This window comes from Oryzias melastigma, linkage group LG1 (assembly GCF_002922805.2).
Source record: "Oryzias melastigma strain HK-1 linkage group LG1, ASM292280v2, whole genome shotgun sequence".
Taxonomy (NCBI): Eukaryota; Metazoa; Chordata; class Actinopteri; order Beloniformes; family Adrianichthyidae; genus Oryzias; species Oryzias melastigma.
This window is the reverse complement of record NC_050512.1, coordinates 11,796,476-11,809,322: the sequence shown is the minus strand read 5'-3', so window position 1 is coordinate 11,809,322 and position 12,847 is coordinate 11,796,476. Positions and strand designations below refer to the sequence as shown.

At 40.3% G+C, this 12,847-nt stretch overlaps 2 protein-coding genes across 2 annotated transcripts; both read left to right on the top strand.

Moving 5' to 3' along the window:
• Nucleotides 1-1,860: 1,860 nt before the first annotated feature.
• alkbh5 (alkB homolog 5, RNA demethylase) lies at nt 1,861-5,723 on the top strand. The gene is made up of 4 exons (XM_024259373.2): nt 1,861-3,190; nt 3,278-3,358; nt 3,437-3,559; nt 4,817-5,723. The coding sequence occupies exons 1-4, from the start codon at nt 2,472-2,474 to the stop codon at nt 4,974-4,976; spliced, it is 1,083 nt and encodes a 360-aa protein (XP_024115141.1). The 5' UTR covers nt 1,861-2,471; the 3' UTR covers nt 4,977-5,723.
• Nucleotides 5,724-6,716: 993 nt separating this feature from the next.
• Nucleotides 6,717-12,343, top strand: mief2 (mitochondrial elongation factor 2). The gene is made up of 8 exons (XM_024259374.2): nt 6,717-6,923; nt 8,902-9,060; nt 9,254-9,419; nt 9,551-9,648; nt 10,489-10,665; nt 10,752-10,915; nt 11,071-11,223; nt 11,316-12,343. The coding sequence occupies exons 2-8, from the start codon at nt 8,923-8,925 to the stop codon at nt 11,821-11,823; spliced, it is 1,404 nt and encodes a 467-aa protein (XP_024115142.1). The 5' UTR covers nt 6,717-6,923; nt 8,902-8,922; the 3' UTR covers nt 11,824-12,343.
• The last annotated feature ends 504 nt before the right edge of the window (nt 12,344-12,847 follow it).

Genomic DNA, 12,847 nt, shown 5'->3' with positions numbered 1-12,847 from the left:
CACACAGTTAAAATTGCATACATCGACTGAAGAGGAAGTGTTTTTTTCTCGTTCTGCAACCCAAAGAAAACAAAAAACTAAAGCTGAGCTTCTAAATGGAGTTTTGAGGAATTACCAAAGTGGATCATTGAGGAGTCAACAAGCACGTCTTTTTGGATTACAGGGATGATCACAGACAGAGAGAAATCAGACAAGAAAAACGACATTGAGATTTCTTTATACTATTAGTATAAAGTCATGGAACCACAACCAAACAAAATTATCAACTGTATTCACTCTACAAAATTACATTTCACTTTTTCTCCACGTTTCAGTCATAGACTTAATATATAATCAGATGTTTTCTGAAATGTGTGCCCCTCTAAGCCAAAAATGTCAGGCACCATCATTCATCAACAGCTGGCACAACCACCTAAGCAAAAAACTAGTTACATAAACTCTGTTCACAGGCATTATTCACATTTTGGGTTTAGGGGCAACATCATAAACTGGATATATGCTCTTTGGGGGGGCGGGGGGGATTCCCACTGCATGAGACAGTGTGCTTGTGACCAGATATAAAGAAACAACTGTTTTATATCTCCCAGCTTGATCCTCTTAAGGGTTGATGGAGTGGTGGAGTCTTCTCCGCTATTTTTCCTTCAATCATATAGTAAGAACTCCTCCAAGAAATTAACCATCCACCACTGGGGCAAATGTAAGAGTTATAAACATAACTCTACAATGTTCTCCCTCTTCCTTTTGTTGCCATCCAAACCCTGTCCAGGATGAGCATGAGCATCTATCAGTTCAGACTAGTTACCCTGTACATACTTTAATATTCACTTTTAGTTTATACTGAGTTATTGTTTTCCTCTGAATGAAAACCCACATAAGAAAAGATTAAATCAGTGTCTATAATCTGTGTCTTTGTTGGGTATTCCAAAAGTATGGTAAACATCTAAAGGGTCCGAATCCCTTAAAGATGCTACTGTATAAGTTTGTTTGCTCCCTAAAGCTGTAATTGACACAATTATAAGGAAATAAAGCTGTTATGATATCAAACAGCCCAGTGATAGACTGGCGGCCTGTCCAGGGTGGCTAATAGTAGCCAGGATAGGCTCCAGCAACCCAAAAATGTCTTCTAGGCTGGCAGTATTTGTCAAAAAACCCACTAAATCTTCACGGTGTGTTATGTGTCCGAATGTATATATATATATATATACATATATGTATATATATATCCATATATATTTTTTTTTTCTTAGTGTGAAAAAAAAACATTTATTGGCTCCAACAGGGTTGTTGTCAATAAAAAAATCAACCCGAATGGCTCTTTAAAAGTTCAAGGTTGAAGACCCATAGGGACAGAGGAAGTGCTGGTACACCCTGGTCTAGTGGTAAATCCAATGAAGACAAATGTGAATTTGTAGATTGATAATTTTTTGCCACCATCCGATGTGTGTTGTTCATTATGCTAGCACAAAGTCCTTTTTAAGTCAAATAAACCGACATGCCTCGATCCAAATGGCATTCTCCCGATATCAATTGATTTATTTCATTTTGAAATTAGTTATTCATCGATTAAAAATTTGCCTCAGACAGATCGATCTGATTGGATTGTAGGAATATAAATTGATTAATCAATTAAGTGAATTTAGATTTACACCCATACTTTAAAAAATAGTAAAAAATAAAGTATCATATTCTATTTCTCTCTCAGCAGCGTCCTTATATGAGCAGAAGAATGTTGTTTCACGCAATTCAAAGTTGTCTTTTCTCGGGGCAGAAGTCCTGCTCAGCTCCATAAAGGTTACTGAGTCAAATTTAGCAGCAGCGCTGGACTTAAGACTCTTCCAAAAATGGATGTGGCCCCTCCCACTCCTTGACGAAACACCGCGGAGCATGCGCAGATCCTCTGCAGGTTACACGAGTTTATTTTCAGGCTTGAAGAGGCGCTTTGGAGGCGTAGAAACTAACCGTAGCTAACCTTTTGTAATGACGTAGAGACACCCGTCTGGGGTATTTGTTCCTAAAATGTGACCGGAATCGTCTTCGGGGCGTAGAGGGAGTTGTGAGTGACGTGTGAAATGTCGCTGCTTGGTTTGTCGGTATTTGCAGGCGGCGACAGACTGACCCAGCCAGGCTAGTTTAAGCTAGCTAGCTACCTGAAAGCCGAGCGGCTCGGCTAATACCGTTAGCTCATCGTTTGTTGTGTACGGCGTGGGTTTGTTGTCAAACTGGTGTTTATATTGAACCCAGACAGCATTAATGTTTAGGTAAAATATTCTGTGCGCTGTCGCAGCGGAGAGTTTCGTTGTTGAAATAGGGGTGGCGCAACTTAGCTAGTTGTTGGCCATATTTGTTTATTAACTAGTCACGTAATCAGTGATATATAGTCTGTTTATATTAACCAGACTCTAAAATTGGTGCTATGCTATCAGGAAAGCTAGGATCGTAGTTCTCGGCGTGGCGCAGAGTTTTGAACTGATATGGCAGCTAGCGGATACTATGACCTGAGGGAGAAGCTGAAGTCCATGACTCCACACAGAGACGACTACAAAAATAAATACGCGCACGGGACGAGCAACGGCAGCCGCAAAGACCGCAAGCGAAAGTACAGGGAGTCCGATGACGAGGAGTACGAGCACAGCGACGACAGCGCCGAGCTGCGGGAGCAGGAGGCCCGGCGGGTGAGCAGCAGCATCCAGCAGAGGAGCATCTTCACCCCGGAGGAATGCGCCCGCATCGAGGAGAAGATCGACGAGGTGGTCGCCAACGGGGAGGCGGGACTGTACCGCGAGCACACGGTGGACCGGGCGCCGCTTCGCAACAAGTACTTCTTCGGGGAGGGCTACACGTACGGGGCGCAGCTGGAGAAGCGCGGGCCGGGCCAGGAGCGGCTGTACCGCAAAGGAGAGGTGGACGACATCCCCGGCTGGGTGCACGAGTTGGTGATCAAGCCGCTGGTGTCCAACGGGGTGATTCCTGAGGGATTTGTCAACAGCGCTGTGATCAATGATTACCAGCCGGGGGGCTGCATTGTGTCCCATGTAGATCCTCTGCACATCTTCGCTCGGCCCATCGTCTCCGTGTCCTTCTTCAGTGACAGCGCGCTCTGCTTCGGCTGTCGCTTCCAGTTCAAACCAATCCGGGTGTCCGAACCAGTGTTCGTCCTTCCTGTGAGGAGAGGAAGTGTCACAGTCCTCAGGTGACTGAAGCTGTCATCTCCAAACCCTCAGTTTCCTGTGAGCATCAGCCCTGAAGTTGTAGAAACGAATGTTTGCTTCTTTTCCAGTGGCTATGCAGCTGATGAGATTACCCACTGCATTCGACCCCAGGATATCAAAGAGCGACGTGCAGTAATCATCCTCAGAAAGTACGGCCTTTTTTATTTTAATGCACCAAAAGTTTGAAATCCGCATTTCATTTAACCATCTTTTCCCATTTTTACCAGGACTAGACCGGACGCCCCTCGGCTAGACTCCGACAGCCCTTTAAACTCCTCGTTGAAGGCAAGACCTACTCCACTAAAAGCCAAACGCTCTCATCGCAAAGCAGATCCTGATGCTGCTCACAGGTATAACAGCTGATCTTTAGGGATCCAGATTAAACACACTAAAAGCAGACATGCTTAGAAAACAACTGATAAAAAAGAAATGGAGACGGAAAAGGAGGATTGAGAAGAACTTTCAAATCAGTCAGATGAGTTTTTGCAGACTAACGCACTAGAGTGCTGAGGTTTGTTTTTGCTGCTGAGCAAAACTTTCACCGTGGCAGCAAAGGACTTGATAATCCCTTATTTGAAAGAAAAGTCTTGCAGAACGAAATGTGGTTTGGAAGAGGAAAATGTATGAATAAATGTGGACAGTCTGAATAACATTTAGTTTAAAGACTCACTCAAACTATCTTTTGATCTATTTGAAAGCGTTCACAGTGGTCTTTTTATGGCACCAAAGTTTAGAAAATAAAAAGTGTCATTTTTCCAGGACAGTTTCTGCAGAGCATCAGTAGAAATTCACCTCTGAGTTGTGAGCAGGACTATATTAGCATGGAGTAAGACCATCCCCCCTTCCCGTCACCCTTTTGTTTACACTCTCTCCTGCTAGCTTACAACCCCAACCTATGGAGAGAAATGTTGAAGCTTACATTTTTAAGCCAGATTCCAGCTCAGACGAGGAAAACAAAGACGTACATGGATCTATTTATCCACAAGTGGATGCAGGGAGCTTGCAGCCTGTTCAGCATACTTTCTGTCACTGTTACAAGCTTTGTCAAACTGCATTTTATCATTGATTCACAACAATTTAACTAAAGAAATACTCAAAAATGCAATTTTGAGCCTTATTTTCTCTATACATGTCCTCCATCATCAGAAAAATGCCACAGGAACATGTTAAAAACACAGTTTTCATTGGAGTGCCTTTAATGTTTTCATAAGTTGATCATTTGTTTTCCCAGCTTTTCTCAAAGAAATTCAAATTCTCTGTGGTATCTAGATCTAACCAGACTTTGGACTCACCCAGGCTGTCTGAAATGAACCTGACTTTAAACACAAGTATGACCTACTTAGCTTATATTTAATGAAAACATAATTGTTCAAGCTGTTAGCAATTTTCTGCTTTGATCAGGAAATAACAAAATAAAAGCTTCAGGTTTTATTTACCTGCAGACTCGGTTGGAGAACACTCTGTATATCTGACATTCTTTAGTCATTACTTAGGGACACGTATCCTGTGCCTTATACATATGCATGCAGACGGTAACGGGTCACTGTGCTAGAATGACTTTAAAACGCTTAGCATGTGAAAATTTAAACCAGATGTGTCTTTCTTAGGCCACGAGTCCTGGAGATGGATAAGGAGGAGAACAGACGTCCGTCCCTTTCCCACCAGCATCGCCACAGCCTCAGCTCAGAGAACTACTGGAGGCGCGACCAGGACCACGACGAACACCGAGAGAGCTCAGGCCGCAAAGTCAAAATGAGCCGCCATTGAACACTTCTGTCATAAACACTCAATACCGTTTTGTTTTTTTTCTTTTTTGGTGTGACAATAATATCCGTCTCTTTGATTAGTAATTGTTTTTTTGAGACGAGAGCACAGCGTTTGTTTTGATCTCATCTTGAATCAGGAAACAATGGAGGAAAACTTTTAAGTATTCATTTGTTGGCAGAAAAAACTGACTTTTTTCCCCGTATGTTACACAAACTAGTTACTCACCCCAGTAAATATTCTTCGCTTACCTAAAAATACAACTTTGCTTTATTCCTGTGCTCATAGATAATTTAATGACTTTTTTTCTACTTCAAAATGTATAGACTTTGAGGAAGCTAAAAGGAAAATGTATGTATGGACATGTACAGAGGTAAACTTGAGTTGTAATCTAACAGGATCTATTGTACAAAATATTGTATAGTCTTTAATCTGGGGTTGTCATGGAGAACGATTGTTTATTTTTGCTCTGCACCTTTGTTTCATATCATCCCTTTGCTTAGCAATGTTAGCTCTTCCCTCTTTGTTCAGGCTTTTGTCTCAGTTTGAGGAGCAGCTCCAACACACACACAGTTTGTTGTGTGTTGATTTGACCGGTCTTGATGGAGCCTAAAAAGTCAACAGATGCTTTGCGGAGTGATGAGAAACTCAGATCTTGTTTAACACTCTTGCTTTGAGTCTAAAGTTTATCTTACATGATGGCAAAAACTGTGTCAATGCTGTTCTCTATTAAAACCAATGTTTTCTTCATGTTGGGTTGCTGTCTGAAAGTAATTGTCCTTCATTAGAACCCTCTGATCAACTTTTCTTTGCTCATCCTTTTGTCGATGGTTTGCTTTGTAAGCATAAACGTATTACCTGCTGCCAGGCGGCCATATTTGGCAGAGTCGAGGCAGATTGGTTGGCCTGGAGTTGCACATAAACAGAAATAACCTCAGTGAAGACGCAGCTCTCTAAAAGCAGAACCAGCACGTCTCTGCTAAACCTGAGTGCAGAAATGATCTGCACAAGAAATAGTTAAACTGTGTGGAAAGTCTGCTCCATCTGCTGTTTTCATTACGTTTTATGGTTTGTTATTTTTGACTCTAAAAGTAGTGGCCAAATGAAACGGAACAGGGGTTTTCCAAGTTCACTAACCAGCTCTGAATATTAAAAAAGTGAACTGCTACACATTTAAATTTTTTTAATAAGACTGTCTTGATAAAGTTGGTCAATTTCTCCAATATTAACTTGAACTTTAACATTTTCTGAGGAATTTCTGGTCTTGTATGCCACCAAAAGCTGAGCATCACATAAAAAAAGAAAAGGTTCCAATCTCCACTTGTGAAAACATTGAGATGGTTTCTGAGATACACCAGTACAAACAAAAAATAAATAAAATATGCTCCATCGAAATATTTTCTGGGGTTTGATGGTGGCAAATCTTCCCCATCACATGAACTTTCTTTTACTTTTGGATTTGTTTAAAAAAAAAACACACAAACCTTTTTTTTTTTTTTTTTTTTAAATTTTGAATAATTTATGGTGAGTGTTTGAGATTAACTTAATGATTACACTTAACTAACTGCAGCTGTAAGCAAACTGGTAGTCTGAGCTCTTAACATTTGCATGCATAATTCTATAAATAATTTTGCAAATAAGCAACAACTCCGTCAAATACATAAATGCATTTATGTTTTTAGTATCACCATAGCTTATTTAGTCTATGCATGCAAAGTGTAAAGCGCAGCTACAACATAGCGTTTTTGCATTGCGCCACCAGAGGGCGCTGTTGTCTTGTGGCAGCAACAGCAGATTGCCATTAAACCAACGAAGAAGAAACCAACAGCTTTTAGCTTAGCTTGCTACAAAAATGAAGCGATGTTTTTTATTAAAATACATTTAACACATAATTTTCACAGACGCTCATGACTTTGGGTCAAGTATTTGTTCCACCTTTTTCACCCAGTGGTGAGTATAATCAACAAAAACAACAACTTACACGTTTCCTGACTAAGCTAACTTAAACAGGCGTTGTCTATTTTTAGCTTCCTGTGTTGTTAACCTTAAGGGCTTTGATTATTAACGTAGGTTTGTCGCATAGTTGTCTAGTTGTCTGTTTGTTTCTGAACTGTTGAGACATAGATGTGGTTCCGGTGTCTTTCCATAAAGGTTTCGACGTCACTAGGAGACATCTGGAAGTAAAGGTTACTATAATGTCAGTGTGTTAAAAGACAAACTATTTCAGTGACCTGATGTAACCAACAAAAGCTGTGCAATTGTAAAGCTACACTGCTGAAGCTAACGTTTTAAAGCACATTTTATGACTTCATTCAGGTTAATTGAATCCAAGTATGCTGGTAAATTTGATCTTTATTTTAAAAAAATGTATTATTTTTGTTTTCGTTAGTGGTTGCCTTAATTTACAGCTAGCATCTTTGCACAAGCTACAACAATGACATGTTGGATTTCTACAGTCTCTGGAGCAAAATAAAATGTTAAACTTTGGTTTAACATTAGAGCTAATAAATGTAGATGATCACAGTTTTGTTGTAGATTTGGAATTTGATCTAAACTGACCCAAATAGAAGACTCCTACTTCTCCCATTTAAGTGTGTTGTTTTGTACATGATAACCTATTGTTTTTACAGTAATGTAGGTCAACACTTAGCCTTTTATTACTAAATATTTCAAAACTAGCAAGAAAAATACAAGTATAGCCAACTTTGTCCAGACTGGACCTGTGTAATTTTTTAAAAATAATAAAGTAATTGCAATATTACCATAGATAAATGAAAAGTAATGAAAGTTTTTTTTTTCATTGCATGCATAAGCAATTCTGTTTTTTAATCACCAGCTATCTGCAGGACAAGGTCATCATTTCCATGCTGCACAAGAGTTATTATTATTTTTGTTTGTTTTTTCTAATTAAGCAATTATGTTTTTTTTTTCTTTTCTTTTTTTATTAATAGTCTGCAGCTCCAGGATACCTTGCCAAACATATAGTAACTTTATAAAGAAGGTTTTTTATGAATTTATTATATCAGTTAGTGTATTGAATCAAAACTTGGCTAATTCCTTTGGTTCGATGGCGCTAACAAACACAGCTGGGGGTTCAGGACATTTTATCATTTTAGGGTGAAGTTAAAAAAAAAAAGTTTTTTGCGCTGATTTTATTTTTTTATTGAGGAATATTCTTGTATCTATAATTTTAGTTATAGTAATTAATATGTTTATTTTAGGGGAAAAAAAATGATAGTTTCTCTTTGCTCATTATGAATTTGTTTCCTTTACGTTTTTGTAGGCAACTCCACCTCATGGACAGTATTTTTAACACTTTTAAAACTTATGTTTAGGTATACACTGATAAAAAACTTTGCTTTTTTGGTTTTTTAGATCATAAATATTAGTTCTTTTATATAAGTAATTGCTGTTGTGTAATTTTTACTTGTTTTGCTTCCATTCTTGTACATCCATGTCGTTTACACAGGAAACAGAAAAGTACAATTGAAGGAAACAATGTTTGAAGATTTCTAGAGAACTTTAGAGATTTTACTGTAGAATGAATGACGATCCTTAAACAAACCAAATTCTTTTATTTTTCTCTCACTGTTAAAAGCCTATAAAACATAACACATGTCGTTTTCTCTATTTTCAGCAAAATATTTGATTTCTTTAAATATTAACTTTTCAGCAATTTTTTTAAGATTACTTTCAGTTCTCACTAAACAATTAAGATATTCTTGTTTATGATTAAACTCTGGTGTACAAAACCTGATTAAATGAGCAAGTCATGTTTTCAGTGTTAAGTTTCCTCTTTGTTTTCCTGAGCTTTTCTCTTCTGTCAGTAGAATAGATAATTACAGAAACTGTCTTTTTTTGTCAGTCCCAAATATATAACTATTCTCCCACTCTGCACCATTAATTCTTTATGCTTTTTTTGCTGAAGGGTAACCACAAAAAGGCAGCCATGAACTTCCAGGGCGGTCGCAGGAGAGGTGAAGAAGGCATCGCCGTGGTTCTTGATTTCCTGCTGTCCAACGCCCGACTGGTTCTTGGAGTTGGAGGGGCGGCCTTGTTGGGCATTGCTACACTGGCAGTGAAACGAGTCAGTCGTGAATTTTACATACATGTTTTTTTTTGTTCGTTTTCTTTCTCCAAATATGTTTATATAACTTAGACCTCTTTACCACTGCTTGTGCTGAGTTGATAAATTAGGTAAACGCCTGTAAGTTTTAAGGGTTTATAGGGTTTATATTGACAAGTATTTCATGATTTTGATGAGGACTGCTTTCGATTAGTTCATAGAGCGCGCCGGCCGTGCAGCAGAAGATGAAAAAGTGGAGCAGAAGATGGCCGAGAGCTGGGAGGAGCTGAGTAGGGTCTCTGCTTCCCCAACCATGATTAGGAAGGGCATTGAGGGTGTGGTGCTGAAGCATGTTGCCAAGGCAACCAGGCAGCAGAAAGGTAAGGGTATTTTCACAGACTTAAGACCATAAATATATATATATATATATATATATATATATATATATATATATATATATATATATATATTTTGCTTCAGCCAACCAGTTAAACATGACTTTCTTTATCAGCTGATCTCTGCCAAAAACCAGAGGTGTCGTCTCCTGAAGTGGAGCCTAAACCAGAATCAAAACCTAACAGAATTCAGCTGTGTGTGCTCAGTTTGCAGGTACAGTTGTTGTTTTTTGCATCCATCCATCCATTTTCTTGACCGCTTTGTCCCTTTCGGGGTCGCGGGGGTGCCGGAGCCTATCCCGGCTACTGATGGGCGAAGGCGGGGTACACCCTGGACAGGTCGCCAGTCTGTCACAGGGCCTCAATCACACACACATACATACACTCTCACATTCACACCTAGGGGCAATTTAGAGTCACCAATGAACCTATGAAGCATGTTTTTGGACGGTGGGAGGAAGCCGGAGTCCCCGGTGAAAACCCACGCATGCACGGGGAGAACATGCAAACTCCACACAGAAAGGTCCCAGCCGGGAGTCGAACCGGGGCCTTCTCGCTGTGAGGCGAGAGCGCTAACCACCTGCGCCACCGTGCAGCCCTTGTTTTTTGCAACATTATTTAAAATAATATATTATTTTTTGGGCAGTGGTTAGCACTCTTCCTCACAGCAAAAAGGCTCCAGGATCTGAAACAGAAACATCAACTGGGGACCTTTCTTTGTGCAATTTGCTTGTTCTCCCCGTGCATGCAAGGTTTTTCTCCGGCTTCCTCCCACTGTCCAAAAACATACTTCACAGGTTAATTGGTTACTCTAAAATTGTCCCTGGGAGTGTATGAGAGTGTGTGTGTGATAGTGACCCTGCGACAGACTGGTGACCTGTCCAGGGTGTACCCTGCCTTCGGCAATCTGCACCCAGGTTAGGCTCCTGCAGCCCCGTCACCCCAAAAAGGGACAAGCAGCTAAGAAGATGAATGAACGAACACAGATTTATTTTGCAATTAACAAAAAAACTTGTAAAAAAATCCATATTAAAATGGTGTTGAACTCTGTTAGGAGCGTCTACAGCAGTACTGCAGCACGAGGGCGGTCCTTCCTCCACAGGAAGTCCAGAGAGCCCAGTCTCTGGCTCTGGACATCTGCACGGAGATCCAGGGCTTTCTTCACAGCCGTCATCCAGACATGCCTTTGGGAGAAATGAGCCTGGGCGGTTCTCTGCTGGATGACCTTCAGGTTCACATAAAAATTCATTTAATGATCAAATACAACCTAACTTCCTGTTTTTTACCTGACCTCCTTCATGCTGTGTGTGTGTTTAGGTGGTCAGCGCAGACCACGCGTGTCTGCTGGTTCCCCTACAGCTGGAAGGCTCTCTGTGGCGCCTCATCCCGGGGGAAGAGACTCTCCTCACACACCCTCTGCACTGGATGGTCCGACGGCTAAATTTGGAATATTTTCCTAGAGGACGCAGTTACTGGGACAGGTAGCGGCATACATTTTAAAAATGTTTCCTTTGACACTAAACACTCCTTATATTCATACTTTACATTTTGTGGGTCCTTGGTTTTTAAGTAAATGTATTTTCTGCTTCCTGTCATACAGCATGACTGATTGGGGATCTCTGCTTGTGTCTTACAGATACCTAGTGGGGGGTTACCTGTCTGCAGAAGCAGTGGTGAACATGTTCAGCAAGGCGGTCATGGAGACGGTGAACTGGCCGGTAATCAGCAGCACTTTGGACTGTCTCGTCAGACCTGTTCTTGGAGGACCAGATCTGAGGCTGGAGATCCGGTGTGTGTCTGTTCTCGTCTGCTGCCTTTCTGTTTGTAGACATCAACTAACAGAAATCCTTTGTTGTTTTGTGTTCTTTTGTTGTGTTTTAGGCCTGGAAGTGAAAAAGCGGCTGAAAGCTGCGATCAGCCCCTGTTCATTTCGGTGTTGCCCATCCTGAGGGAGGAGGACGTGGTCCTGACAGCTCAGCCCGAGCTCACCTCTCCCTGGGTGAATGCCTGGCATCTTTCCCTTTACCCCTGGGAGACTCAGCGTCTAGTTCAGCTGGACACCGCTGACGACGGCTGCCGCAGACAAACTGTTAAAATCCTGAAGGCCGTGTGCCGACTGAACCCTGCACTGCGAGCGCTGGAGGCCGCCCCGCTGACCAACCTCGTCCTGCACCTAAGTGACAGTGAGAGCGACTGGTCCCAGGACGGCCTCCACGTGCGCTTCCAGCAGTGCATTACAGAGCTGATCGGCTACCTCGAGCAAGGCGTGTTGCACAGTTACTTCAAACCAGCCGTCAACCTCCTGAGCAACTTGTCAGAGGACCAGGTGGACCAGATGGGATTCATGCTCTATTGTGCCATATCAGAGCCTGAAATATTGCTCATATAAACCTTTGCACACTTCAGCTACTCCCATGGAAAGTAGAAAGCAGTTTCCTGATTGTTAAACAAAACCAGAAGAGATGTGCCAAGAAACAGAATGATGGAAAAGTTCAACAAAACAATATGACATTTATTTAATTTTTATGAAAATCTTTCATAAAAAAATAATTACATGCATTTTAATAAATTGGTTATCACGAGGAGAGTGCAATTTTTATTTAAGTGCATTTATTCTTTTTTTCTGAGTTCTCTGTATTGTTTGTGTTTTCTTAAGTTTGTTGAATATTCCTCCTTTAGAAAAACAGAATCCACATTTTTCAAACCTGGTTATCTATGTTTTTGTACACACAGAAAAATCAATTTAAACGCGTGGGACTTTCATCAGCATTTAATGTATATTTCCTCATTATTTAATGGTGTTCGTCTTAATCTGTGTGTGAGGCTATTTGAATTGTCTGGAGTGAAAAGGGGAGGGGTTTTCAGTTTGTGATGGAAAGAAGTCCAAATAAAGTTTTTTTTTAAGTATTTATTTGACTGAGTTGCTTTTTTTAATTTTGATTGATGATTAAAAAAAAATCTGAGGGTGAGCATTTGTGACCCTCAGCTGAACTGGGGTCACGTCCAGGATAAAACTACCTTTCTCTTTCTCTCCTTGATGGTTGGAGTATACTCCACTGACCTCTGATATATATATATATTTGACTAAAGTCAAGTCAAGTTCTATTTATTGATTGAAAAGGATTGGGAATTATATAATCATAAACCTGCTATTGCTTCTTATATTTTTGCATAGTTATATTCTAGTTATGACGAGATAAAATACTTATTTTTTCAAGTAACAAAATCGAGTTTATTGATTACCATCAGAAAATATTGTGTCATGCTAGTATTTGCAAAATTAGCATTTAAATATTTCTTTAAAGGCCATTTTTAAAGGTTAATTTAAAAAGAAAATCCGTCAGATATATTGCAGTGGAATGAGACCTATAGGGGGCAGTGAAATACATTTCTCACTCCTGTAGGTGATATAT

Coding starts and splice junctions, on each gene's coding strand:
- alkbh5 (XM_024259373.2), top strand. CDS start 2,472: ATGGCAGCTAGCGGATACTATGACCTGAGGGAGAAGCTGAAGTCCATG. Junction 3,359..3,436: donor GCAGTAATCATCCTCAGAAA/GTACGGCCTTTT, acceptor CATTTTTACCAG/GACTAGACCGGACGCCCCTC. Junction 3,560..4,816: donor GATCCTGATGCTGCTCACAG/GTATAACAGCTG, acceptor TGTCTTTCTTAG/GCCACGAGTCCTGGAGATGG.
- mief2 (XM_024259374.2), top strand. CDS start 8,923: ATGAACTTCCAGGGCGGTCGCAGGAGAGGTGAAGAAGGCATCGCCGTG. Junction 10,916..11,070: donor GGACGCAGTTACTGGGACAG/GTAGCGGCATAC, acceptor TGTGTCTTACAG/ATACCTAGTGGGGGGTTACC. Junction 11,224..11,315: donor GATCTGAGGCTGGAGATCCG/GTGTGTGTCTGT, acceptor GTTGTGTTTTAG/GCCTGGAAGTGAAAAAGCGG.